The sequence below is a fragment of the Aptenodytes forsteri genome, unplaced genomic scaffold (genome assembly GCF_000699145.1).
Source record: "Aptenodytes forsteri isolate BGI_AS27 unplaced genomic scaffold, ASM69914v1 Scaffold164, whole genome shotgun sequence".
Lineage (NCBI taxonomy): Eukaryota > Metazoa > Chordata > Aves > Sphenisciformes > Spheniscidae > Aptenodytes > Aptenodytes forsteri.
In genome coordinates, this window is record NW_008795527.1 from 5,740,954 (window position 1) to 5,767,358 (window position 26,405).

General features: G+C 36.8%; 2 protein-coding genes across 2 annotated transcripts in view; one reads left to right on the top strand and one right to left on the bottom strand.

The window, feature by feature from the left end:
- The window catches only part of ANKMY2 (ankyrin repeat and MYND domain containing 2), a 31,714-nt gene extending 27,468 nt beyond the window's left edge, over nt 1–4,246 (top strand). Inside the window, exon 10 of the mRNA XM_009282092.1 lies at nt 896–4,246. Coding sequence (XP_009280367.1) covers nt 896–1,119 — 224 coding nt within the window. The 3' untranslated portion in view covers nt 1,120–4,246. The remainder of the gene's footprint in view (nt 1–895) is intronic.
- A 2,288-nt stretch (nt 4,247–6,534) lies between these two features.
- Nucleotides 6,535–26,405, bottom strand: part of LRRC72 (leucine rich repeat containing 72) — a 42,219-nt gene continuing 22,348 nt past the window's right edge. The window contains exons 4-12 of the mRNA XM_019472782.1: nt 25,976–26,046; nt 25,004–25,112; nt 21,480–21,549; nt 18,451–18,532; nt 16,203–16,316; nt 11,745–11,834; nt 9,584–9,748; nt 8,310–8,337; nt 6,535–6,700 (exon numbers count right to left, since the gene is read on the bottom strand). Coding sequence (XP_019328327.1) covers nt 6,535–6,700; nt 8,310–8,337; nt 9,584–9,748; nt 11,745–11,834; nt 16,203–16,316; nt 18,451–18,532; nt 21,480–21,549; nt 25,004–25,112; nt 25,976–26,046 — 895 coding nt within the window. The remainder of the gene's footprint in view (nt 6,701–8,309; nt 8,338–9,583; nt 9,749–11,744; nt 11,835–16,202; nt 16,317–18,450; nt 18,533–21,479; nt 21,550–25,003; nt 25,113–25,975; nt 26,047–26,405) is intronic.

The window sequence follows — 26,405 nt, forward strand, 5'->3', positions numbered from 1 at the left end:
ATCCCACAGCTGCAACTACAAGCAAAACCAAGAGTTTAAGAGTTTCCACTGTACAAGGGTGAGTGTTCAGCCTGTGCTTAAGGCAGTTACCTCCATAGCCAAATGAGACCTTGGCAGGGCTTTGGCAGTGTTGTGGCTAGCTGTGACAGCGTTTTCAGATGGCTATCATAACAGAGAATAAGAAACCAAGATGAACTCCTTCTGAAGGTGCCAGGGCCCCCAACTAGGCTTTCCCCTCTTTCTTTTCAGAATTGCTAGCATACAACCCCTACTTAGCAGAATCAGGGCAAAAAGTTAACAATTTTTTTCTCTGAAAACATTGCTTGAAAAGTAAAGGTGCAATAGCTGATTCCGTTCCATGCAGTCAGGTTATAAATTTTAGGATGACTCTCTTCAACTAAAGTTCGTTGTGGTCAACTGTTCATTAGCAAATAATTTCTTCAGTCTGTTATGTGCAAAAATGTTTCCTACGTAATCACATACATGCCTTTTTTTTTTTTTAAAGAAAAACAAAACCCACCTGTACTCTGTGTTTAACCAGCCTGCAGCCATTCTTTGAAAAGCTAACTGTAAGAGTAGTGTCAATAAAGCATGTTTGAATTGAAAGTTAAAACAACTGTAGTGTCCTACTCTGCTCCTCTACATATTAAAAGCAAGTATGGCAAAATTGAAGATAAATTATTGAGAGCTTTGTGTAGGGTTAGTTTCAGAGTAGTCTTACACCAACTTAAGCAGAACTCTAGTGTCTTAGGTCTTTTTTGATGAAGCTTGGTTAAATTAATCACTTTTGTAATTGATGCAAACTTTCCTACTGTTTATTACTCTTCAACAATAAAAATGTTTGCTTGCAGATGAGTTCAGTGTTTACTGATGATGCGATTTCTCTTCTGTTTAGATGAAGTGCAACTAGTAGAGGGTAGTTCTACAAGTGAAGAACAGTCAGATCCTGGTCCAGATGCTACCAAAGAAGTGGATCCAAATCATGCTACTGACCAAACGGAAGAACCTGAATGTACCAAAGAGACAGAGGCACTAGCCCTGCATCCTGAAAGTCCACTGGAAAGTGAGAATGGTTTAGCTGACATTGCTCTCCAAAAAATTCAAGATTCTGAGGAGTAAGAAGAGGGTAGAAAGGGACTAAGTGTTCTGGCTACGTTCCTGTACCTCAAGGGTCCTAAAGAATTTTTTATGCTGACCATGTCTGAGTTCTTACAGCATGGGTTATGCAAGACTCCCTTTGAAAGACAGCATGTCTCTGTTCATGTTGAGATGAAATCTTGGCTAATTTGTCTATAAATACTTCAGGTTCTGTTGTAGATTGTCAAAATAGGTATTTATTATCTGATAAAAACTAGTGGCATAGATCCATCTGTACGTATACCAACAGTAAGCATAGTAAAAATCTGTGAGTATCTGTGGTTAATCAGCCACTTAGTGAAAAATAAAAAGCATTTGATTTGGATTATTCATATTTTCAGAACGTAAAATCTATTTTAATTCTAATTTAAATAATTTTTTCTGCAAGTACACAGAACTGTAGTTAAAAGCATTGGGAAGCCAACTGTTAAATTGCTTTTTTACACCACTTTATGAAGCTTTATCTGAAGGAATTCAGTAGCAGTTAAGTTTCTGAAGATATTCATCTGAACTCTCAACTTTTCATGACATTACTGTAAATATTTTTGACTAGTGAGTGCACACCAATAGTGTCTATTTTGTGGCAATTTTATTAAATGATACTGCTGTTTCAGATGTCTCAAGCTGACTGTGAAATGTGTGTTTCAACAGAATTATTTCACTGTTGGTTTAGTCAAAAATATTCCAAGTTTGTCAAAGTCTAATGAAGGGAAGAACCAGAATGATTTAAAGTATTTTGACTGACAAGAATAATGGTTTTTAAATCTCAGCTTTCAGGTAAAGATGCCTCAGAGCACACTGGGATGTTGCTTATGAATTATTTCATAAACATAAAAGATGCTTAATATTGCTCCCGCTGAATCTGGTCACAGTGAATTAAATGGGAGAATTCATGTGTGCATTGATATAACTGGGATTTCACCTAGGCTTTCAACTAAATACCATATGTAGAAAATAGTTTCCCTTAACTATGCTGTTTTTACTCAGATTTACTACTGTGTCTCATGAAATCAGTGGGAATGCCACAACTGAAAATATTGCTTGCTGCATAAGGATGGCAAAATTTGAGATTATCTAATTGTTGGATGAATAATTGGTGTTTTGAACGTGGCAATATCCTTCAACTTAGAGGAGTAAGGACCATCCTCAGAGGAAACGGAGGAAAAATGCTATTAATTTTTTACTATTTAATATATTGAAAGTTTTTGTTTAATATTCTGAAAACTGTAAGAGTGAGGACACATAAATGCACCTGTGCAGGGAATGTATCTGTGTTTTAATTTCAAGGATTAGTAAATTGTGAAGAATAAAGGGAAGTTTTTTAGAAGAAGGGAGCTGCGTGACAATTCTGTTTACTGCATCTGTAACGCCTGTTGGGACATACGGTGATGTTCCCATTTGACACGCATGGGCCTCCTGTAGCTCAGGTGTACAAGTTTAATTTCATGACAATTGGCAAGCAAGAGATGCGTGCCTGGAACTTAGATACGGAGTCACGATGTAGTCACCGTCCACTCTTGGATCTGGGAATGCAGAAGCGCTGCTGGTTCCCTATTCTACACGTAGCATTTGGGGCGCACTGAGATGTGTTGCTCTTTAAGATTTCTCTGAAAATGCGAGCCCTTTAGGACAAATGATTCAGGATTTTAGAAGTGTGGTAAAATCCACAGCACAAATCCTGCTTTCATTCTGCCAGCCAATGCTTTTCCTTGACAAAGAAGAAAAGCCCAAGCGATGATAGGAGAAAGTATGAACATTGGAAATAGGTGTGAAGTGTGGGATCTTTGACGCAGATTATGCAGTTGCGTTTGTTCTCATTCTAACTTGAAAAGGCTTCAAAGTCATTATGAGCAGAGGCTGCCACACTTCCCTCTCTTTGCAGCGAGCCTCAGAGGAGAGCAATTGCAATCCAAGTTAGGGTCCCGGTGCACGCTGGCGCTCCAGAGCTACCTCTGCCTTCCTCAGCTTGAGCTGGCGACAGCTCTTCTGGTGGAAGATCATGGTTGATAGGTCCTGCATAAACCTGGGGTAACGACTAGCTCATGCATAATCACGAATTGGAGGAAACATCTCATGACGTTACTTATAAGGAACTTAAAGTAGGATGAAAATCCATACGCAATTTACTGATTCCTTAAGCAAGGTTTTAAGTGACAAGACAGCTGCGGAGTGCAAAGCCAACAGACAGACTCTTGCACCTTCAAGGGGGTGTGATTCAAAAGACTTTTCTCCCCTCCACTAGGAAAAATGGAATTTTCACTTCAGCTGTTTTGCTGCATATAAGAGCAGAGCAGCTGTGAATCTGTCTAGCTTGCTTCATCACAGTTCTTGCTCCCTAGTTTACTTTTATGCCAAGTGTTTTTTAATATCAACTCTGTTTTCACCCTGGGAAATTTGATTGAATTAGGAATATATAAAAGCTTCTGAAACTATATGAGCATATCTTCTAGTGAACTAAATGTTGCATGTTCAAATCACTTTAGATTTTTGATGCAGGTAGATTTTCTAGGTTTTTTGTCATCTAACTAAAGGGAATTCTCAGCAAAATTTGAAATTACCTTTGTAATTTGAGTATTTCTTTGTATATAAATAGCTAACATTCCTTTTTCACTAATGGCTCTAAAACAGACTCAAATCTTTTGACAAAGCTTAAATGGATGAGTATATGGAAAGCACTGCCTTTTAAGCAAGGTGGACATGTTGGCAGTCGGTGATTCTACTGACTTGTGGCTTGTTGGACAGCATCCAACATTTACACACTACAAATGTGAACAGGTAGCAAACATTACAATGAAGAGCTTCTGGATGCCACAGTAGGGTTTTTTTTGTTTAATCTGTGTATTCCTGGGACACTTGCGTGCAACAGTGGGAGGGCCAAAAAATCTAAGAGGTTTTGATGGACTTTTCACCATCAAAGATTATATATGTATAAATTAACTCATTGTCTTCTCTGAGCCCATCTATATGCTCAAAAAGATTGCAAGAAGTCATGCTAAAATTCTTTAACAGCTACTCCTGTAAAATGTATATTTTCTTTTCAAAATCTATATTGTTTGGGGAAAATGTTAGATTAGTTGTTAAAAAAGATTCTGTAATAAAATTCTTTATGTTGAAATATTGCATTGCAGCATTCTTTGAGCAGAAAATTGAAAAAAATTCATTTCACTTTAATTTTTCTTTAATCAAAAGAAGACAGGGGCAGAAAAATATTCCAGGCCAGAAATACTGTGCCTCTAATTTGATCCAAAAATTTGAAATCAATGAAATTTACTCTGAAATGACATTGCTTACTACCTTAGTCTAGCTCCAAGTTCCAGGTGGGATACAGTCTGCTTTCAGAGAAAAATCTCTTAAATTCAGCCTTTTCCGTGTCTGACATAAAATCTACAGATTCTGGGATTGTGAAATTGCTGCTATGAAATGATTACATCATAGACTACGTCCATGAGCAGAGTCAGCTGTCAGAGTTCAAAAGACTCAAGACAAACCAGGGATTACACTTATTAAATCCTAATGGACAGTTACTTAGGGAGGACCTCTTTAAGAAAACATGTTAGCCGAAGCTTAGTTTGGTCTAACTTCCCTGTAGACTGATTCCATATGAGAAATTAAACATTCTTGAAACCTAATCGAAACCAAGGTGTTGATCTACCTTTTAAAACCACAAAGATGCGGCTAATTTAAGGGCATTTACAAAATGCATGGAACTTTAAGCAAGAAAAAATAGGGAAGTTGAAATCAAAAAGGAAGGAATCTAACACCAAAAAGGCGAAAGGAATTACGAGATTTAACAAAGATAAAGTTCTGTATCTGGGATGGAGTAATCCCACGCAGCAGTACAGGCTGGGATCTGCTGAAAAGGACCTGGGGGTCCTGGTGGGCAGCAAGCTCACCTGGAGTCAGCAGTATGCCCTGGCAGCGCCAAAGGTAAATGGTGCCATGCACCGGTGAAGACAAAAGTATAGTACAGCCGGCAGATCAAAAGTGGAATTATTCCACTTGACTTGGCAGCTGCTAGGCCACACCTGGAATAGTGTCCCATTTTGGTCAACTCAGTTCAAGAGAGACATTAAAAAGCAAGAGAGGTCCAGCGAGGGTGCCATCATGACAATGAGAGGGTTGGAGGAATTCGGTTTGTTCAGCCCAGAGAAAAGAAGATTTGGGGAGATCTAATCACAGTCTTACAATACCTAGAGGTAGTTACAGAGAAGATGGGGGATGCACAGTGACAGGACAATAGCCAACAGGCCCAAGTTGTTGCAAGTGAAATTCCATCTGAATATAAGAAAAACACTCTGGAATGCAATTAAACACTGAAAGAGACAGTGGACACTGGATAACCTAATCAATAACTTGACAGGGCACTGGATAACCTAATGTCAGACCCTGCTTTCAACAGGAAGGTTGGACTAGGTAAGCTCCAGAGATCCCTGCCAACCTAGCCTGTCCTATGACTCTGTGCTAACCTAGGAGAGCAAGAAGGAACTCAGAAGACAAGTCACAGGCTGAAGAAGGGCCTACATATGTCAGGTAGCGTTGGCTTTAAGCCTGTGGCAGAATGGAGGGAGAAAGATGTGAGGAAACGTATTATTTTCCATCTATATGCAGATCTCCCACTAGCTTCCTTAGTGCTAACTGGCTTTAGAAGCCAAAAGTGTCAGGTGTAGTGCTACAGCATTGTATGACCCACGCGGTTATAAAAGAGAGTGTGTTAAAACCAGTCAGCAGTCTTGGGGCAGTGCATCGTGTACGGCAAGTCCCGTCTCTCCAAAAGGACCAGTAAGCAGAAGCCTGCATCCTGGGAGAGTATTAGCAGCCACAGACAACAGCTAGATATCAGCATGCTTAAGAGCTCATGGTTGCACTGTATTGAGACCATATGAGTATCCTCATAAAACTAAGAGTTTTCAGCGCATTTGTGCAGCACACAAATTAGCAAATTGAAACTTTAATCCCTCTCAGAAATGAGAAAAGCTTAATGGTTGCTTTCTCATATCTTTATTTTGATGGAGGAAGACAAATTACTGCTAGTGAACACGGTAAGTCTAATTCTCCAGTAGAAACTATAAGGAATGAAATTCTTTATCCTTAGTTTCTTAAAAATTAACTGCAGTTTAGCTTTAATAATTTCTGATAACAAAAGTATGGTAAGAATTGCATTTCAAGCAACTTTCATTGAAACATTGCCACTATTTATCATTTGTTTTCTTAATTTCTTCACTCTCCATATTACATATCTGATGATAAAAGAAATGTTACACTAATACTTTTTTTGCTGGAAGTTCATTTAATTAGATGCATGTTTTAGTGTACTTGTTCTATAGAGATATTAACTTACTTAAAAGGCTTATCTCCACACTAGAGAGAGGAATAATTTTTTCTTAAGGAAGAAAGCGCTCATCTAAATTGGACTGTCAGCTTCTCACGGGGTTCTTCTACTTTGTTTTCAAGCCGTCTTTCTCGACAGGTGGCTACTTTGTTCCAGTCAACAGAGGAAAATTCCATTAGAGATCTTGTCATTGCCCGTAGTAAAACGGCATCTTCGGAGTTCTCAAATGGTATTCTGCAAAAAGAACAAAGCAAATGCGCATTATCTGGATGATTCCAAACTACTTTGGAGCTGATTTACCACACGCACTCTGTGTAGAAAGTGAAGTTAGAAGTCATGATGACACTAACAGTGAGGATTTGAAAATTTTAAATTTTCAGAAGGTTTCCTTCTTTTACCAAATTTAAGAAAGCAAAACAAAATGAGAAAAGGTCAGAATCACAGGATTCTAAGGAAAAAAAAATCATGCTATAAATTTTTTAAAATACATTTATAGTAGACTTAAAAATCTTATTTTGTTTTCACTGCTTTTTTTTTCCCACAAAAATTATAATTGTTGTATACTTTTAATGCTCTGATTCAATAGAAATCATAAAACTAATTTTATGATTTCATAGTGATATAATACTCATTCATGCAAATGCACATTTATTTCACCGTGGATCTTTTAACCAGCCACCATGCAAATATCCTTTCTCCAAGCTCTGAATGCAGAACACTGTGAGCTTGTGTTTTTCATGTATCCTGCCACAGCTGCAGTCTGGGAGAGAAAAATGGCAGACGCACAACGTCAATGCAGAACCGACAAGGATGTCATGTTAGACCAAAACCTTTTAACTCCGATACAATATTAAAATCTGATCGTATAAGAACTTATTTCATAAAGATGTACCTGTAGCAACACACACCTGATATAAACTATGTGACTATTTCCACTGAGTATAACACACTTCGTCGCATGCTCAGGTACCTTGCAAAGCCCAAGCATCTACATAAATAAGATGGAGAGGAAGCTCTGCATCCATTGTATCAGTGAGGACAGCTAAGTCCACTGAAAGCAGTGTGAATTCATTTTTAAACATAAATTAGCTTGATTGTAAAGAGCTGTACTCAAAGTGAGTAGCTATATAAAATCAAATTGTTAAAGGATATCATCATATGTAGGCTTTTATTATTTTCTCTAATAAATCTTTGAAATATTTTCATAGGTAAAGCTAGAAAGTATAAACAAGCCTGAAATCTGAAGTTTGTAAATTTACTTTTATAAAGATAGCATCTAAAAATGTCATCACATCAAAATGCAACCTTTATACTACCTCAGTCCAGACACAGAGATAACAGAGGTAAGTTTTACATTTATTTCTGTGATTTTTAAACCAAACAGAATAAAAGTAACATGAAGTACAGACTAAAAAAGTTTCATTCTACAAGTCAGTAATATTTTCCAGAGAGTATGTGTTTTTGAACAGCCAGTGAGGAGAAAGTTGTCTGGGCCATAATATAGAACAGCTATTCTGATGCTCTAATACTTAAAGCATACTTTTTCTAGTGATCAGTAGTTGATCTTATAAATAAATAGCATTTTTATATACCCATTTCCAAATGTGGAATACCTTTCAATATTAAATTTCAGACAGCAGCAGGTAGGTTGTCTCATCAGAATAGTAAAGAGTTGCAACTAAGAGTTGCAACTATGTTAAAACACAAAAGACAGAAAATTTTTCAAAAGCTCATTTTTACTGGACGTTTTCTCTGGTTAGGGTATTTTTTAGGCATGAGAAGAGAAAATTAAGTAAACACTTCAGAGATGCAAAAGAAAAAAAAAGTCCAAAAAGTTACTTACTTATTTGTGTGATTTCCAAATTCATAACCTATAACAAGAAGTACAAATTAAGATATTAATGGCTGTACAGCACTTTGATTAGCTGAGGATTACCATCCTGATCCTAAATAACTTGTTCAAATGAACTGCAAACTAGCAGATGATTTGAAATGTTCAAGATCATCTTTTATTAAATTACTGTGGAAACAAGTATCTGTTGGGATTTTTTTTAAGTTTATGTAGTTCTTGTATTTTATTTCCTGTAGACATATATTTCCACGCATTTTTTTTTCTTTCACAGAAAAATGATGCCACTGTCTATGTATGTGAATGACTGCATGGTAGAAGTAAAGACAATTGTATGCCTACTTTGATAATTATCAGTAAAACAATTACATTATTAAGTATGATTAAATGATCTCTTTTTTCCCAACCTTTTCCAAATTGCTGTTAAACACACTTTCAGGTTTACTATTGTGATATATACATTTAAAAAAAAAATCAGTTATTTTATTACTGTTCCAAATTTCATCTACACTACTGTTTAAAATGCTACCATTTCAGTCATATATGCACAATATTGTTTTTCTTATCTTTAAAAAGCCAAAAAAGCAGATCAGATTGTGTGGGATTTCAAGGTTTGTTCTGGATTGTCATATGGTACAAGTCACAAGGTTCCAGGTGGTATTCACCTGCTTTCTTGTGCCAGGATCATGCTGTCTTCCAGATCTGAATGTTGTAAGAACTCTAAAAATTACTTTAGATGCTATTATAAGACATCATTAAAATATTCTCAGCTTGGAAAGCATAAAAAGGAATCTGCTTGCAAAACTAGGCAAGGTATCTAAAATTTAAAACATTATTTAGAAGAAAATACTTTCTTCAGGAGATTATTTCATAAAAGCACTAGAGGGCATCAAAACTCTATGATGCTGATCACTGTCTGAGACAGCTTAAAAGTGTATTGAGATGTTTTTAATTAAATAAAACTAAAACTAAACACTCACAAGACACATATTGAAAAAAAATGAAATTTTGTTTATTCAGCTATCTTTAAAGACAATTTTGTAACCAGAGGGAGTTACTAGAACTTATTTACCACAATACTCTTAGTAGATTCATTTGTTGCCTGTTGCTGCTATTACTACTTACTGCATGAAGCCATTTGGTTGAGTTCCTGATGCGTTTATACTTTATTACTAAAACCAGTAACTTTTTATCAGATGAGTGAAAAGAACTTTTTCTAATCCAAATCACTTAAAAATGTATGCTTTTCCTTACATTATTATAAATACCTGAGGGCATCATCAGTCTTCTGGCTGGTTGAGTGCATCTGCTAGATCCCACTGCAGTCCCCAGGGGTGTATTTACTCTCTTTCCAAAAGCTATTGACTGCACAACACAAGACCTTTCACGGTTATAAAGATGAAGCGCTGACTCCCTCTCTCCTTGTGTAACTGCTGTTAAAAGGGATATAAAATTTTTATTTTTCCAAGCAACTTAGAAGGCTGGTAATATCTATCTGCATGCAGAAGGTGATTCACTTTTTTTGTGCTGAGTTTTGTAACAGCAGCGGTGTAAATCTGCGTAATTTCACAACGATTCAAAATGGGAACATGGAGTGATACTTCCTAAGGCTTTAGGGTGAAGTGCTATCCAATAAGCTTTTTCTTTTGGGTGCAGTAGGATCAGAAGTTCTAAACCAAGAAACTAGAAAGCAAGGCTTTTCATACTGCTTAAATGAGATCCACTGCAGAAGTCAGTAAAGATTTGGAAGTTTCTCTGTGAATAGCAAAAACAAGTCCTAGTTCAAGGCCAGTTCAATTCCCATCGCTCAATTAGAGAGAAAACCGTATGAGTGCAATCAAAAGAAAAGCCTCAAATTTTCCTGTTTTGCACTTTAATTCAAAAATAACTTTAAGTTTTAAACAAAGAGTTTGAGGTTGTTAAGTCAAATAGGGGATGTTAACTTCAACGACATGAACTGCATACTAATCTAGTACTTCAGCTATGGAACAGAAGTGAGCTAAAGGTTTAGAACAGAAGCATTTTGAATTCAGGGAAGTTTTTAAGTCATGGTGTCTGGAGGACCAATTAGGAAGGAACTGCAGTAGTCATGCCTGGAGGTAACAGAAGTGTGAGCACATGTCTTATGTAAAGGAGACAGCCAGGACTATGCTGTGGTAATGTTCCACAGATGGTGAAGAAGCTTTGTAATGTTAGAGAAATAGTTCACCAAATAGGAAGTCCGGGTACAGCTTGACACAAATTAATGCCTCAAGTCTTAATCCAGGACTGATTACAGTATAACTGTATTTAGGAGATTAAGTCCAGGAATTTTTATGGAAGTGTTTCTAGAGCTGTAAATGCAACACGTATTTTCCAGCACATTAAGCTTCAGTCATCACTCCCTAGTCAAAAACGATCATTAGTAAAACAGTCTGACAGACCCACCAAGCACAGGTGTAACACAAGACCAAATATTCAAGAGACTGGAGGTACCAGTGAGAAATGAATGTGTAAGCAAATGGACATGTGGTCAGATCCAGCAGCTCCTCATCGACCCCTGACACATGCTGTGGCCCATCCACCAGCTTTCCTTCATGACAGAGCTACGCAGTCTGCCAGCACCTGCAGATGTCCCATGGCTGCCTTGCTCAAGTCCTGCATCCGGGTTCTTCTAGAGGCTGGGAGCAGGTTTTCAAGATTACATTGTTTCTCCTCACTACTTTCTTACAAGGTAGAGCTGGGGTAGGAATCAACACCTTTCCCAGTGCTCTCCAGTAATTTTCAGTCCTCCTGCCAATCACATAGCTCTCCAAACACCAGAGACAAAAATCACCAAGGTTGATTTTCTGGATCCGCTGTGGCATGTTTATGGATTGACTGATTTATCATCTGGCTATTCTTACAACAATTCTTTTTTCTGTAGAATTTACAGTAGACAAGTTGTGAAAGATCTCTTGATGATTTATGAAGATTTATATCTGAAAAGTTGGTCAGCATGTACCTCATCAAGAAATGTGCATATACATATTTAAACTGTACAGAAACATGTAGATAGCTGAGGTTATTATCCATATCTAAGTAAACACGCTCACCCATGTGAATATACCAGTTTGAATGCACAAATGTAGGCACATGTTTCTAAGCACGGGCTTTTATCTGTCTTACCCAAAAATATGTAGACCAAGATACAAGATGAACATACACATACACAATTTAAATAGAAAAAGAGAGAAACCAAAAGCATTTGGCAAAGTAAACTGTTTATGCCATGCAAAATCTATTTGCTTGACAAATCTTGCAAGAAATGGGTATCTGTTAATTAGATCTTTTGCTACATCAACAAGTGCAGGTAAAAGAACAGGCAAGATTAATTCACCTATTTTTCCAAACTGATTAAAATCAAAAGCAACTGTCAATGCTTTGTGAGAAGAGGAAAGCAATCCTTACACTTCCTGTCAAGGAGCTGTACTGAAGGAAGGAAGTATATCACATAAAGCCGGTAGTCTGGGTCTTGTGCCAGAGGGTTATGGAACAGGTCTGCAAAACGTATATAGAAAAAACAAACACCACCACAAAAAAACAAACCCAGCAAAACAACTAACTTAGCAAGGCAGGAAAACTAAAGATCACTAGTAGCCAAAGATTTTGTACAAAATATTATCAAATTCAAATTGTTCTTATGCGAGGTAAACAAAGCACAGTCTCTTTACACATGCAAAATTACTCAACTAAACACAGACTGCAAGAATTGGCTTATTGCAGAGTATGCAAAATACCACAGGCAAGAACTGAGTAAAGGTGCCATCATGCACTCCAAAACTTTGAAGTTTTTTTTCTATTTTTTTATGATATACAGACAAAACCACTAAGTGTTTGCCTTTGATTTTCTTACGTATTGTTAGGTGATGCCTATTTTAAATAATAGTAGTCTTTTAGGTGTGACAGCTTAAAGGTAAGACACAAAATTTGTAGGGGGAGAGAGTTATTAAAACCAGATGAGCTTTAGGACACCTAAGGCTTTATCATAGCTGATACAAAGGTTTTATCCCATAGACACAACATAAAATGTAAATACCCAGTCTTCTGATGTTTTGACAGATGATGAGTTTGAAAACTCAAGAAACTTAGAGTAAAATGTTTAAAAGGGCCTAAGCTCCTGCGAACCTGGATCCCACTAACTTTCATTGAGACTTGAGGTACTAAGCTCCAAAAGCCCATTAGCAACTCAACTAAAATACTTATGTTCAGGTTCACATTACCTGAATAATCAAACCTTTGCAACACAGAGACAGGCATCAATGCTGTGTTACTGCTTTGCCAGATGTGGAACACTTGCCTAGCTGACATGCCAGATCAGTTTGTTTCATGAGAGTGGTATCTGAGGTTGATTAAAATAGAAGCTGGCTCATTCCCAAATCAGCTAACAAGCAAACAAACAAACAAGTGTTGTTGGCTGGTTTTTTTCCTGAATGAAAAACATAATAATGCTATTTTTCTCATCATACAAATTCTGTTCTTCTGGGACAGTAAAGTAAAAATAATCAGGAGGCTGCTACCTTGAGATCAGAGCAGGGAAAACAAATCTTAAATTAATAATTTTGACAACTTCCACCAAGTTCTACACTGGCCTGTTTTTCTCTATGAGGAGAGGCTGTGGCTAATATTCACTCTAGGGCAAAAAAATCCTCTGTTAATGTCATTTTAGCAGTTAGGGAGGACAAGATGGTATTACAGAAGCAAATAAGAGATACTAGAAGAAGAAAAAAGTCTGGAAATATTCCACACAGATTTGTAAACTACAAGATGTCATTTCTTGTTCTTCAGGATAAGTATGACTGCCAAAGAGGGCTCAGTGTTTGATGCGATTTTGCAGTTATTTTGAGGGCGCAGTAAGGCTGGAATGGACATTTGGTATCTCCTACACAGAAAATGCTTGTTCATGTATTCAGAGGAGAACTTAAAATATTTTAATTCTTTAACAAGTTTTAAAAAAACACTGTACTTAGAAGTAGTAAGAGACCCACACGGTGGCAACAAAAGGAAGTTCCATTTTTACCAAACAAAGTAGTATATAGCTATTTTTTCTAGAAAGTGTTAACAGAAAGAATGTTAGGTATATATCTGATAAGTCTGTTCTTGAGTCAAGAAAATATGTGATAGCATTCCAGAGAGAAAATTATTTCAGAAAGATCTCCAAAAGCAGGTACGTTTGGTGTCTCAAGCAGTAGTGGAATGGAATGAAGATTCAAGAGAGATTTTTCCAAGGCACAAACCGGGGTTGATAGTAAGTACTTCTGAATCTGGATGCTACAAGGAGCACATCCCTCCTCATCAACAGTGATTTGTAGTTTTGTTTTAGGGCATATGAATTTTTCTGCTGCTCGTTCTTACAATAAATCCAACCATTGTATGGATCAAGATGGTCTTATTTTACAAAACATCTGGGATCAATTCTTGGCTCTGCTATCTACTTTCTTGTCAAGGTCATGCAACTTTACTTCTACAAATCAGGAATAATGCTTTCTTCCTCCACAGTTTTGTCTGTTTTCTCTATTTGGAGTGTAGGAAAACAGTGTGCCTATCCCACACAGGGCAGAAAGGAACTACTGCTGTAAAAACATAGTGAAGAACAAAAGGAGTTTTCTGAGGTCTAGCAGCAAGATGTTATCAGCTGTGGATAATAAATCAGTTGAGGCAATTTACAGGGTACATAACAAAAATCCTGGATTCCAAAAGGGAGATGTGAGCACGAGATGAGCCCATGAAGAAACCCTGCATATCTCCCAAAAGGCTGCAGTTGTGAGCAACCAATTCAGTAAATCTTCAGAAGCTGAGTGTCTTCTCTAAAGGCCTGATGAGGAATGGTGTTATGCTACAAATCCAGTGCCGGGCAGTGGCTAAAAATCACAAGAGAGCCTTAAGGAAGAGAAATGCAACATTTTGGCAGATGGATGCTACTTCTGAAGTAGCATTGTTCACTTCTGAAGTGAACAATAATAGTGTATTAGACTGCCCCATTTTAATAGTTCTAATGTCCCCAAGAGGTACAAAATAATAAAATGTTATTATGTATCCAGAAGTTCTGTTGAAAGCTAGCAAATTACTTTTTTTAATCGGATTGTCCAGCGATAAAAAAGATCTACCTCACAACAATGAGAACTCTCCTATTCCCAAAACAGTTTTTATTTTATAAAGGTGAATTATGGGCACAGGCCTTTTCAAAGCTACACAGTGCTAATTCTGCACCCACTTCACATTTCTTAATATTGCAAGCGGGCAAACAAATGATATAGTAATATGATATGATACATAGGATATGACTTTTAAAATTTATTTTGTTCATTTACTGCTGTCATTTACTTCAAATATGACAGTGCATTTTATTAAACCAATAGAGACCTGTTAATTTGAGAACTCATTATTATGAAACCTCTTTGAAACAAACACATTGGCAATTTTTTCATGACTGTAAAGGTCAAAAAGGAATGACTGTAAAGTTAAGGTTATTAAGTTTCTTCCACTGATTAGCATTTACTCTCACGTCTTCGAACTAAAACCCGATTTTTTTATCAGGGTAGATTGGTATATTCTATATATTGTTTGACAGTTCTCTTAAACACTTGCTTTTCTATGGTGATGGCCAGTCCACTATGCACCCAATTTTCACTATGTCTTTGTGACTGCCATTCATAATAACTCGGCAGCACTTTAACTATCTGCTGTTTGTCTTTATTTCCCACAGACGGTTGCAACAAGTACAACAAACTCCCTGTGCTTGTTGAAGCTCCTTATTAATTAGTAGGGCTATAACATTAAATTCAAGTGACTGCACCATTCATACATACGATGTCTGTCCAGACTTTGCCTAATCACTTCAAACAATTGCATTGTTAAATGGACTATTTTTTTGATCTTGCATATAATGAAAAAAATCACAAAAATTTGGCAGGCATGTTGTCTTCCTAAACATTTGATTTGGTTTTTAATTTTGGCCCAGTGTCAAGTTCAAAGTGTACTTTTCAAGCCATATTTTCCTTTCCCGCAATCAGACATTCAATTTTTTGAATGCATAAGGAGGTATGGCTTGATGACATTCACCTCCATTAATTGTGTCACTAAGACGCGAAACTTGTTTCCTGTTTTCTCAAACTACTGAGCATTTGGCATGACCTATGACAACATTCTTTTAGGTACCATGGAAAAAAGACTGCTTACATTTTCACTTTCAACAGGTTAACAGCATATAATCCTACTCTCCCTGGAGGCTACTTCTTACATTGTAACTTAGTGGGGCCAGTGCTGTCTTGTGTAACTTAATTTGAAATTTCAGAGTCTATGCTACTTTCATTTCCAGCCAGTGTATCAAAAAGTATGCTACTTAACAGATATTGTTATACTTAATAGCTAAAGTGTATTTATTCTTAAGACTCTAGAAATCCATAGAGCCTGCCAAAAAGATGCAGAAAGTAAGTTCTATAAGCAACAGAATTAATGAGGTAGGAATTTGGGTTATATAACCTATCACTCACACTCTCAACAGCAGTAACACCCATTTCTCAACTCCCTTCACTTCTACGATAATCTCACTGTACTCCCATGTTTCCTTACAAAAAGGTAGCAGTAAACTGCTTTGACTGCCTCCAAGCTACTCATCCAGGAGACAGGCTAGCCAGCAGCCAAAAAGAGTTAACTTCTGAACTTATTTGGCAGGTTTTTCTTAGTTGAGGTACTCTCTGTGGAATTTTCATGTCTTAGAGATCTCTTTCTTCTGTCAAATTTGGTTGAAATTGATAATTAGCTTCAAAAGCTATTGGCAAATGATGAGGAAACAGACAAGAAACATCCTGATAAGAAACACTAAAAAACTACAGCTCACTGTTCTGCAAAATAAAAATAAGGTATTACTTAGGGTCTGCAAGCTTATCATTCCTTTCAATTCCTTCACTGTTTTATCAAGTTTTTTTAACTGGTTGTTGTGAAGCAACAGAATCTGTAACGCACATAAGTGTTTCAGAGCACCTGAAATAAAATGAAAAATAATTAATTATTCTCACCATACCTGACTGCCTTTATTAGATAATTATTTTGTTATGCTGCACACTGAATTTGATATTCTAGTTATCCATCTATGCCTACCTTTTGGTAACACCTTGCATGAGATTAGTAAAAAAATATTATCAGAGATTTCAATATCCCTTCCATCTTTCTAGTCACATCCTTTGAACATATGCCTAACTTTTTTCATTCCAGTTCCTCCCATTTGTCCCCATCACCCTTGCCTCAACAAATCAACATCAGCTGCATCCTCTCTTCTTCCTCCCTTCCTTCCTCCTACATCCCAGTAATCTGGATTAATGATTAATTCCTCTTCACTTCCTTTTACCCTTACCTAGTATTACCTTTGCCTCACAAACAACAGTATATCCCTAATACTACCTTTGCCTCACAAGCAATAAATAGTGAATTCCTTAGAAAATAGTTCAATTTCAAATAATTATTAATGTATTAAAAAGTTATTATAAAATATTGTTGTGGCTGACCCAGACTATGTGTTCACATCCTCACGCCACATCAGGCTTAGACATCTCATTTTCCAAATTCTATACAGTATTTCTCATCCACATTTCTCTACCAATGACACTTGCCCTTCTGCTTACCCATATTTTGGTATCTTCTGTATTGTCTCTTGTGTCCCTGTGTTTCTTTCTTTCAAACATTAATTTTTCTGAAAATCTCACAGAAACTAATCAACATCATTTCTCATCCCAACATTTTATAGGGAAAGAGAGAAGTAAAATATTAACATTTAAAATGTCTAAAATATACACAAATTTATTATGCTTTGGCCTCTTCATTCATGAATTCACTAGTCTGGTACAGCCACTTAAATCCACAAGAGCAAGCACATTCCAGTTCCTCCCATTTGTCCCCATCACCCTTGCCTCAACAAATCAACATCAGCTGCATCCTCTCTTCTTCCTCCCTTCCTTCCTCCTACATCCCAGTAATCTGGATTAATGATTAATTCCTCTTCACTTCCTTTTACCCTTACCTAGTATTACCTTTGCCTCACAAACAACAGTATATCCCTAATACTACCTTTGCCTCACAAGCAATAAATAGTGAATTCCTTAGAAAATAGTTCAATTTCAAATAATTATTAATGTATTAAAAAGTTATTATAAAATATTGTTGTGGCTGACCCAGACTATGTGTTCACATCCTCACGCCACATCAGGCTTAGACATCTCATTTTCCAAATTCTATACAGTACTTCTCATCCACATTTTCTCTACCATGACACTTGCCCTTCTGCTTACCCATATTTTGGTATCTTCTGTATTGTCTCTTGTGTCCCTGTGTTTCTTTCTTTCAAACATTAATTTTTCTGAAAATCTCACAGAAACTAATCAACATCATTTCTCATCCCAACATTTTATAGGGAAAGAGAGAAGTAAAATATTAACATTTAAAATGTCTAAAATATACACAAATTTATTATGCTTTGGCCTCTTCATTCATGAATTCACTAGTCTGGTACAGCCACTTTAATCCACAAGAGCAAGCACAATGAAATAGAAGTGTAAGACATGCAATTTTACAATAAAACAGTTTTGCAGTAACTTTGTAAAATACTTCTGATTATAAATGTAACTATATCATGAAGAAACTGCAGAACCTTAGTGACTACCTTACAAGTGGGACAACTTATTAATTTGTTACCCTTTTATTTTCATATTAAGTCTGTCAGCACTACTATTAGTTTTTCATCACGTAAACATAAATAGCTCTCAAAAGGTACTTCTATCAGCTTACGGAGTACCTGGTCAGCAACAGGACTACAAATCATCATGTAAAAAGAGCTCTGCATGTTCATTTTCAATATGAAATACGCTCATGTAAGATCAAAAATATTTTACAATTGCCTGACATTAAAGTGAATGACAGGATAAACATATCACCTTATTGCCACTCAAGTATGCTGGAACAATCAAATCTCTAAGAAAATAATTACCATGTATTGTTATGCATACATAGAAGCCTTCAACCATTAAGTTACCTGCTGTCATTCACTTTTATAAATTTGAATGCCAATACACAGAAAAGAAAGTATAGGCCTCTGCTCAACAACCTAAAAAGGGAAGATTGGTACCTGATATATCTGTCAGCTCATTATTGTTGAGATAGAGTTCAGTCAAGCAATAGTTTTTGATCAAGAAAGTTAAATCCTGGATCTGAAATTAGAGTTAGGAAAACTGTTACATGTCAGTCTAAATTTAACTTTGGAGAAGTATAAATATGGCCTCTTGAAAACTGTTTAAATATAGGTAGTTTCTTATATTTCTGTTTAAGACTCTTGGTTTACATATTCTCTTGACAGCTGAACCTTCTTTAGAAATACTAATTACACATCAAATACACGTCGCACAGCCTTACCTAATTTTTTGAACTACAAATACAATATTTCAATATTAAAATTTAACAGATTTCATTGAATTACTGGTCTTCACATTTTCTTTTACTTCTATTCACATTTGAAATATTTTTTACTGTGAGAACATCCTCACAGGATGTAATAATTCTATGTTGATTTAAGAATACTCCTGAAATATATCCTTGGAATAAGCCCAGCATCTAGTTTTAAAATTATTTCTTCATCAGCAGGTCCAAAGAGCACATATCTGTTCTAAATTTCCAAAAATGACATTTAATCAGATTTACAGAATCAATTACAATTACAGAAGAAAAATGTATGTATGGGTATATTCCCAATAAAGAGTTATCTTCGGTCCCTATGAAAAAATCTCATCCCCTTGCTTGGAGGAGCTCAGTTCTAATATTGTCTTGACTTCAATGCAAGGTAAAGTATATGCAATGGGATACCAAGCTGACCACTGTAACAGTTGAGAACTGGGAGTACTAATGGTGCCTAAGTATTTATCCTACAGTTTAAATGCAAGAACAACAAACAGAATTTTATTCCTGACACTACTTTGACTTCTGTGATGCAAAGTCATTTGTTAGTGGGGGAATGATTTCAGTCCTTGAATTGTGCCACTGATTTTAAAACAAATGTGCTTTGCTCTGTGTATTAACAGTATCTGAAAGTTGGAAGGAGGAGAATAAGACACAGGTTTTTCCATTCCTAAAGTTCTCTAAAATCCTCTGAGAAAAGATACTTTAAAGTTGAAAATAATACCATTCTCTGAGTCTTGCTCCACCTCAGAAAAGCCTGGTTCAGTGAAAACAGCAATATTGTACAAATAAAAAAATCCTACTCTTCACAATGATTATTGTATCTTGTATAGTGTAAAGCCCACACATACCTATTGTATATAGTGGTGTTTCTCTATCTTTGACAAGTTCGGTTGTTTTAGGATCATCTGAAATTTACTTTTTTGTGATAAAATTATTGTGATGCATTTTTAAGGAAAGAAAAAAAGATCTCAGATCTTCTGAGTTCAGAAAAATACGCTCCCCTTATTAAAGCATTTACCTGAGACTTCTCCTAAGAAAAGCCACTGAGTGGCTTCTCCCCACAAGTTATATAGAAAATGACATTTCCACACAACTTGTATAGAACAACAGAAGAATGCTTTTTGTTACTGCTTAGTTAGGAAAGTGAGATCTGTGCAAAAATCAGATTTATTTATCTTTTATGGTCAGCCAGATCCGTTCCACTTGGTCATCAGGCCATTTCCTCTTATTCTTTAGTGTCCTTTAGAAATACAAGGGAAAGCCTTATTATACCTGCGATTTTAGTTCAACCTTTAATGCATCCATACTTTTGCTTTTTTTTGAAAATAGCTGGATAACCACAGGTCTTTCAATGAAGTCAACATAAGATGCTCTATAATTGATGTTAGCCTGGGGCAGCAGATATACATACACTCCTAAGTGACATGGAATGTAAATTTATTTTTTCTGCTGATCACAGAGCTACTTATTTACCTGAGCAAGCAATTCTGGTGTTTTAAGAACCTGAGCCCACTGTGAAAGTCATGTAAACTACCATACAGTAAGAAATTTAAAAGCAGATTAGAAATCTGTGGGGTTTATCACTTCTCTTGCTTTTTAATTATCTGGCTAATGGTGAAGGTTTGGATTCAATTCAACCATTTAATAATGGTTGGCTATGTATGTGGGGATTTCTAAATCAGATAATTCTACTGTCAAGTAGATGACTTTGTGTAAGATACAATGTGCTTAGACTTGGCTGGAAACCATAGTGTCCAGAGATTTTGACAGAGCATTGTCTTAAAACCCCTACAGGATATAATAAATACTATAATCTAGATTTGCACAGATGGAGAAAGTAAAGCACGTGGTTTGTGTAACTGATTTAGGACCATACAGCACACTGGATACAAGAGAAATTAATGCGGCTCAATGTCATACTCTAATCACTCGCCTGGAAATCTCTCTTAAATCGAACAAGTTTAGGTGACACAACGGCCTGTACAATGGCAGAAGGTACCCCATCAGCCCTACTGATGCTGATGCTACTGAGTAGCATTGCAGTGCTACTTCCTGTGCACAGGGAGAAGCACATTTGAAAGAGTTATATGTCACTCTTGTGTGCATGAGGGCAAAAAGGAGTCTCACCTCAACCACCAGCCTGCCAGGAAATAAACTATGCATGTCTGCAAGGGCATAAAAAAAGAGCTACGCATTTCCTGCAGTCCACTCCTTTCCTGAAAAACTAGGAAGCCCAGAAGTTGTGATAAGAATACCTTACAGCCATATCACCCCTCAGTCTGTTCCAAGAGCTGCCCGCTCTGGTGGGCGGGGTACACTCGCTATGAGCTACACTGGAAACTGCTATCCCAGACCTCGGGTATCAAAATGCTATCAGGCAATTTTGCCAATAACTTAGTTCTAAATATACTCAATCTTCCTTTTTATTGCTAAGGTATTAGCACAAAATGTCAGCTTCTAAAATACACAAAATTTATAACTGTCATGTGAATCTAAAGGAAAATATATCAGCTTATACTCTGTAATGTGAAACAAAATACTGTTTCTTCAAAACTGTCATATTTATATCAGTTAAATCTGCTGGAAATTAAAAATAATTCATTAGCTTGACAATTATATAATACTTTATGTTAGAAAAATTACAAAATAATAATCAGGGAGTATAGATGCATTGTTCTGCTCTTTAAAGGAATACCTTATTACCTTATTGTTGTTAATCCACAAATACCTTAACCTGTGAAACTGTGATAGACTTGGGATACTTCTTAGTCCTCTGGTGGAAGAAAAAAAGAGTGACAAATTTCTTAACATTAATGGTGCTTAATCACTTTATAAACAGTTGAATTTTTTATAAATAATATTATACAAGCACTAAAAAGCCACACTTCTGTAGAAATCATAGCAGAGAAAGATGCAAAGAACAAGATGGCAGAGACAGTGTAAGCATTCTACACGCCTGAAAGCATAACAAAGCAGCAGGTGGTAAAGAAATGGGAACAAAGTGATAAATTAATTTTTTTTTTCCATAACAGCATTTATTTTCCCAGGGAGTATGAGTCAGTTTGTAGAAACTGCTCAGAACACAGGAGGAGAAGTTTGGCATCCTGGGGGCACAAACCTAAAAGGAAAATTGCTTTGAAGGTGCAGTGTGGATTGTCCAGCCACAGTGCCAGAGAAGCCAAGAGAAGACAGACGCCAAGCACGTCAATGTACACTTCTATTTTTCGTATTAGTGCATATTGTGAAATCTTTAGCCCTTTTTTCACCCCTCTTCTCTCCTGTCCTCGTATAAACTTAGTATTTACTCATATTCATTAACAGTCTTGTTTTAAATAAAACTGCACATCCACTGAGGCTGGAACTATCTCCTATGTGCTGGTAGGGGTTTTTGTTTAATTGTGTATCTAGCACTTTGAGCTTGCTAGTGTACTATAAATAACAAATTACCTACTAACCAGAGAATATTAGTTTCACTAATTGCTCCTCCTTATTTTTCATTGCTTTAATCCATGTTCTTGATTTCCTCTAGAATAATTACAGATGACCTTTAGATGACAAATTTTAATTGACTTAATAAAACTTTCCTCATGGACTTTAACATGTTGCAAGACTAGGGCCAGTGTTTCAGAAAGAACTAAGAGGATTGCTAAAAATTAACCTCACATCATCAGCCTAAAATGATCTGCCTGTTTTCCAACTGTGAAGCCTATTCTCTAGTTTCCCATGTTGTGGGGTTTTTTTTCCAACGAACCCTCCAGATACAGACAAGGGGGGAGTGCACACCTTTTCTGATCTTACATTTGAAAAAAAAAAAAATCTGTCAAGAGCAAACCTTACAAAGTTGAGGTGCTGTACTTTTATTCTTCTCTATGTCTGAAAATCAGATTATCCCATGCTGCTATTTTGTTAAATTATTTGGCTTCCTCAAATAATCCACAAAAACAAACCCTGCAAATACGTATTTATGTGTCTATTGTCACAAGTAATCAGAAAATACATTACTGCAAGTAGTAAAGACAAGCAGATGAGTATTGACAGGACATACGGAGCTCTTAACAGAGCTACTATCTAATTCTTCTGTGTAGTTCTACGTGTACACCCCTGAACTATTTTTCAGGTAGCAAAGCCAAAATTTCCTCATATTCTTTGTCACTGCCGTTCTATACCTAGTTTACAGATCGACATTTTAATTGGCTTTACTCCCTCTCTAGTAACAGCCTCATCTTGACTATCTCCAAGCCTTGATCTGGTTGGTTTTTTTTTTGGTATTAAGGCATTTAATTTGCCCCAGGTAGAGCTTAATTCCTCTAACATTTTAAAAGAGCCTGTCCCCTTCTGTATGCCTTCCAGACTTTGCATGTTTCTTACAAACTGATCCTTTTTGGCCTGCAGCACTCTTTTCCTACCTACCTCTAAGTTAATCAGTTTTCCTAGGATGACAGCTTTCAGTGTCCAAAAGTACATTTTTTCATGTCCTTTTAATAGTAGTGGTTTAAAAATAAAAACTCATTCCCTCTTATTTGATTGACTTTAATTATTATTTTTTCATTTTCTTATTTCAGCCAGCAGAAAATTATGTCAAACCAACAGTTAAGGAGGCATGATCTGATACTGAGATTGGCTGATGTTCAAGGTTTATATAAATCAGTATAGAATAAAAGGAATTCACTCCTCTCCAATCATCAAAGAAGCCAGCTTGCATCATCTTTCTCAAAATCGTTTCATGAGAAGACAGATCACTTCTATATCTGCCATCTGAACATTTCTTTTTATTCCATACCAAAAAATATTTCAAAGCCAGCGGAGGGCACACATTTAAGTATTTAAAATCAGAAAATGTGCCTATTAAGACTGTCTACACAGTCTTAATTCTTTTACACATACGCATTGTAACAATTTTCTTGGACTGTCTAGAAAATATATATATGCATCTTGTAATTTTCTCATTATTTAAACTTCTCCCTTAGATTTTATGTATGTTTGCTTCTTTCTAAAATACACATTCTAATAATTTTGACAGTAATTATATGTTTTACATTTTCTTTTCACAAAGCATCAAAAACTTGCTTGATGTAAATCAGAAGATGTGCTAAGGAATTTAAAGATACTAGCGGGCACATTTAGATTTTCAAGACCACCCGATTTCTACTGAAAACAGGCTAGACAACACTGAAATCCCTTATCACCTTTTTTTTTGCATTCATAGGACCTAGAGACCTTGAAAACCTTGTCCCTGAATTATTAAACTACATTAGTTCTTTATATATGATATCAATCGTACAAACACTAGATGCAGTTGTGAGGCTGCAGACAGGTACGCAACACTTGGAATTATGCCCTGGCCAGAAATTCAACGTATGCTTTCCAAAAACTTTGAAGTATGTCCTGTCACGTATCCACCTTTCTATGATAGCCTCTCAGCATGTTCATCCTACAACATACACCTCTATCAACCTTTATCACCCACAGGTTCATGGAAGCTTTGCCTTCCTTCACTTAGCATGGTTTCTTCTCCTCATCTGCCCTGCATCTTAAGGTGTTTCACAAAGCTCTCGGAGGAAATCAGTTCTCTGATCAATACTGCCAGCCCCAAGCAAGTGTTCCTGTACTTCTACTCACTTCATGTTGCCCTGCCCTCCCTTCAATTCTTAATAGTAGAGATGCAGGTAATTTCAAAGGTGCTACCAATGAGTTTTACTGTTGCAATAACAGATTTCTTCAGGGAGGTCAGAAATTTGGCAGTTCTTAGACTGGGCAGGTCCTGTGTTTTTTCATTTGCCTTCTTGATACTCTTTCCACCCACCCTTACAAGCCAGTTAGAACAGGCAGAGATCAGCCCATTAAGCCTCACTCCTCTGCTCCCTGTGGTAGAAGTTCATGCCCAAGTCTGTGAACTTACAGACCCTCAAGCAATTCTGGGTTGCTGGAGAAGGATTGTATATCTAGGGCTGAGGCAGTTAACTACTTCACTGTGAGTATAGCTCTGCTATGTGTGTCAGTGTATCTTCACCATTTCTTCCTACACAACATGTATGGACTAGGTAGAAATATGATTTACTGGTATTTCACATATATATGATGTTCAGAGAGTATCTGATACAGAAAGCACTATGAAAGGTTACCATTTACTGTGTTCTGTACTTCTAGTAAAAGCCAAACAGAGAAACATATTTTACTTACTGTCCAGCCTACTTCTAGTAAAAGCCAGAGAAACATATTTTACTTACTGTCCAGCCAGATACAATACTGAGACATCCACATTCCTCTTAACGCCACAGATCTTCAGCTGGTGTTCTACTGCCTGACAGTATACAGTACATTTGTCAGCGTAATACACTGCATAATTATAGATTCATTACATTATAACATATGCATAGTCAGTATCTAAATTAATATGCACACCAAAATTGATACATACATCACAGCACCTTGCAAACTATAACGCAGTCCAAGAGAGATAAAGAGATATTACATTAGCAGCCTCTATTTTAAATTGACAAAAACACTCCAACAATTATGTTACACTTATGCTAATTTTCTTTTCATGTAATTTTTCATTACTTGAAAAAACAATGTCTGTTGACTGGAGAATGGGCTTCTCACTCAGGTCAGCCAACACAGTACAGGTGGTCAACAAGAAAACTGCTTACCTTGCAATACGGTTGGAACTTTATTTTACGCAACTTTACCTTATGCACATGACGTTTTAAAATTATGCATCCAGAAAACTCCGCTCGTACATTTAATTTTGAAAAATGTAGACACAATTTTGATTTTCAGAGTATATTACTGATGTGCTGTAATTTGCAAAAGCAATGAAACCTAGTAACATAAGGATTATGGATCTCAGTTATTAGTGGTTGATAAAAAGTAAAATGTCTATCAGCAAAAAATGGTTTTACTACATGAGTTATTGTGCCCAACATCATTAAGATCAATATTGTTTAAAATCATTAAGATCAATATTGTTTAAAACACAAACTTGGTGTAACTTTGCAAATACAAAATGGTTTGGAAGCACTGCCAGGCATGTCTAGAGCGGCCTATATTAGCTGCACAATGACTCCAGCGTGCTCTGGACGTATTGAATATACATAAAATAACTGTGGGTGCACTTGCAAATGTGCTACATCTGTGGCACTTTCTGAACAGAGGAAGCAAGGAGCTCGCGGGACTCGCAGTGCGCACCAGCCGCTTACTCCACACAGCTGATGTTGGGGTCAGTGGCCGTTTGCCCAGGAACTCGGTACGGCCAGGAGCCTGACCACAGCTGTCAGGTAGGGGAAAAATCCGGGACAAACGGATGTGTTTTTCTTTCTACGCAGACAAAATCTGCAGATGGAACAAGAGGTGCTATTTGGAGAAAAGCAGCTGTGCGACAACCCCAGGCGTGTTGATGTGTGTTCCGGGGGACTGCAGAAAGCGCGCAGCTGCCAGACATACCGATGGGGAACGCACACTTAGAGCGGGAACAGAAATCCCCGACACTGCGTTCGACAGTCACACTCAAGCAGACTGTGCCCCAAGATTTGTATTTCCCAAACTCCATTATTTGAGATCTCACCCCCTCTCCGCCCCGGGAGCCCCCTTCCCAGTCAGCTCCCACTCTCCACCACACAACCCCGAGGC